The sequence below is a fragment of the Cariama cristata genome, unplaced genomic scaffold (genome assembly GCF_000690535.1).
Source record: "Cariama cristata isolate BGI_N322 unplaced genomic scaffold, ASM69053v1 scaffold24457, whole genome shotgun sequence".
Taxonomy (NCBI): Eukaryota; Metazoa; Chordata; class Aves; order Cariamiformes; family Cariamidae; genus Cariama; species Cariama cristata.
Window position 1 is genome coordinate 4,513 of NW_009625282.1, and position 2,323 is coordinate 6,835.

At 54.7% G+C, this 2,323-nt stretch overlaps 1 protein-coding gene across 1 annotated transcript in view; it reads left to right on the plus strand.

Annotated features, from left to right (window-relative positions):
• The window catches only part of MOB1A (MOB kinase activator 1A), a gene marked incomplete at its 5' end in the record, with an annotated part of 3,879 nt that extends 2,862 nt beyond the window's left edge, over positions 1-1,017 (plus strand). The window contains 2 exons of the mRNA XM_009703564.1: positions 111-277; positions 940-1,017. Of these exons, the coding sequence (XP_009701866.1) occupies positions 111-277; positions 940-1,017 (245 nt within the window). The remainder of the gene's footprint in view (positions 1-110; positions 278-939) is intronic.
• Between the last annotated feature and the right edge of the window lie 1,306 nt (positions 1,018-2,323).

Genomic DNA, 2,323 nt, shown 5'->3' on the forward strand with positions numbered 1-2,323 from the left:
GGCTGTGCGACACAACGGGCCCCGTGTATCGGAGCGAGGCGCTGCCGGAACGTCGCGCTTCGGTACTTCTGACCGAACCGAAGGACTCATCCGTGAATGTTGCTGCGTTTCAGGGGTCCCTTTTCCCAAGAACTTCATGTCGGTGGCCAAGACGATCCTGAAGCGGCTGTTCCGCGTCTACGCCCACATCTACCACCAGCACTTCGATTCCGTCATGCGGCTGCAGGAGGAGGCCCACCTCAACACCTCCTTCAAGCACTTTATCTTCTTTGTGCAGGTGAGTTGCGAAACGGTGGCCGGTCGCCTGCCTCTGGGGTTTCTCGTTCCCCGTTTGCTTTCAAAGGGAGTTGGATTTTAAACGCCTCCTCACTCTTTGAAGATCTACAGCTGTGGTGTGCGCTGGAAGATACGCTCGGCTCCTGCCCTCTGTACCATGCAAACTGTGCAGCTGCGGGGTTGTGGGTTTGTGGTGGTATTTTGGTGTTTTGGGTTTTTTTATTTGCAGGAAGTGTGGCCCAGTTGGCTGTAAATGCTTGAATTTCAGGTTTTAGCTATCAACCTCCAGCAAAAGAAACCAGACTGAGAGAACTTGGGGGTTTTGTAGCTCAGGAATCAACTTGGAAGTAGCAGCAGCACCACCACCTTTTTTTTTTTTCCTTGCCAGTATTTTAACAGCCTGTTCTGTGACCACACGTGCGACGTGTTGTGCAGAGCAGCGTGGTACTTCTCAACAACCACAGGAAAAGTTTTGGGGCAACAAAACGCTTGAATTTCTCTGCAGAGAAAGAGGAGCGGTGGCTGCTGCTGCAGTGGTAGTGCCTGTTTGGTGGTTCTGTTGGGAGCTGGCACACGCTGACACAGCCACTTCTCGGGACGTGTTTTCCAGCAGCTCTTAGAGAGGTGCCTTTACTTTTTGTGTTGCTTTTTTTTCCCTGCTAGGAATTCAACTTGATCGACAGGCGGGAGTTGGCTCCTCTGCAGGAACTGATTGAGAAGCTGGGCTCCAAGGACAGATAAACTTTCCCCGGGAGGACCCTTTTGGCCGCTCCTTTCTGCTTCGTACGCCAGCCACTTCCACGCTTCGCCTTCAGCGATGCCAGCCCGTGCTCCGAGCAGCATCGGTCTGAGAGGCCAAGCATCGCTTCTACAAAAAGAGGTGGTTTAGAAGTTGTTGGCTGGGCTGCAGTGATGTGCCCTGCGTGGTCCCCTTGGGCTCTGCGCTCCGAGAACTGCAGCCTGGCTGAAGATGGGACTCAGAGCGGGTTTATGTGGGCAAGTTCAAGAGCTGCAAGGCTGCTTTCTACTCCCAAAGTTTTCTTCTGGACCCCACGGACACTGCACTTGGCCAAGTGGCTCAGCTTATTTTTTGAAAGTGCTTTTTTTTGGAAAGAGGTGCACTTTGGCGCAGAGCCTTAACCTCCCCCGGGAGCAGCAGCAGCAGCATTGTGGGGGGAGGACAAGAAGTGCCTGGCCTGAGCTGGGAGAGCAGCTCTGGTGTTCCCAGCAGTCGGGGGGGGGCTGAAGGAGGGACCCTGCTGTGGCAAGGCAATAATAAAGTTTCTCCTTCCTCCTCTTCACGAAGAGGGGCTGTCTCTTCTTCCCCCCTCCCCTTTGGACTGCGGACCCTCCCCCAGCCCTGCACAGGTGCTTAACTGAAAACGCAGCACTTTTTTGGGGAAAATTTCAGATAGTAGGAGGGAGTCAGCAAATCCACAGAGCACCTTTATTGCCAGAGAGCAGCATCAAGGCTTGGGGGTGGAGGTGAAGATGCGCAGTCCGTGCATGCTCTTGATCTCCTCGCTCAGTGCCTGCAACAGAGCAGCACCGAGGGTTGGGGGGCGGCTCTGAGGGCAGAGAGCAACAGTGGGGGTGCTTGGGCACAGTAAAGTAGCTACTGTGAAACACCAGAGTGCTGCATCTGCCCAGCACCGTTATTGTGCAGTGCTACACCTTATTACGGGGTAAGGACAGCACAGGTGTGTATTCCAAGACCCTCGTGTGCAGCAGGTACTCCAGGGCAGGGGTGTGATAAGGCACACACCATACTGCCTAGGTGTGCCCGGCACCCCCAGTCACCGTCTGCCGGCACAACTACACTACCTGTTATTTCCCCCGGGCTGTGCTACTGAAACCCTCACGCAGCACTCCAGGCTGGCACACGGATCACCATCAAGTACACGATGTGCCCAGCCGTAAAGAAGGGCAAAGTGCTGAGCACACAGAGCGTGGCCCTCAGTAGGGCTATACTGTCTGTCCCCATAAACGGCTGCTCTAAGACTACACACCCGTCCCGTTTGGCGTAGCCCTTTCTGTGCTTGTTACT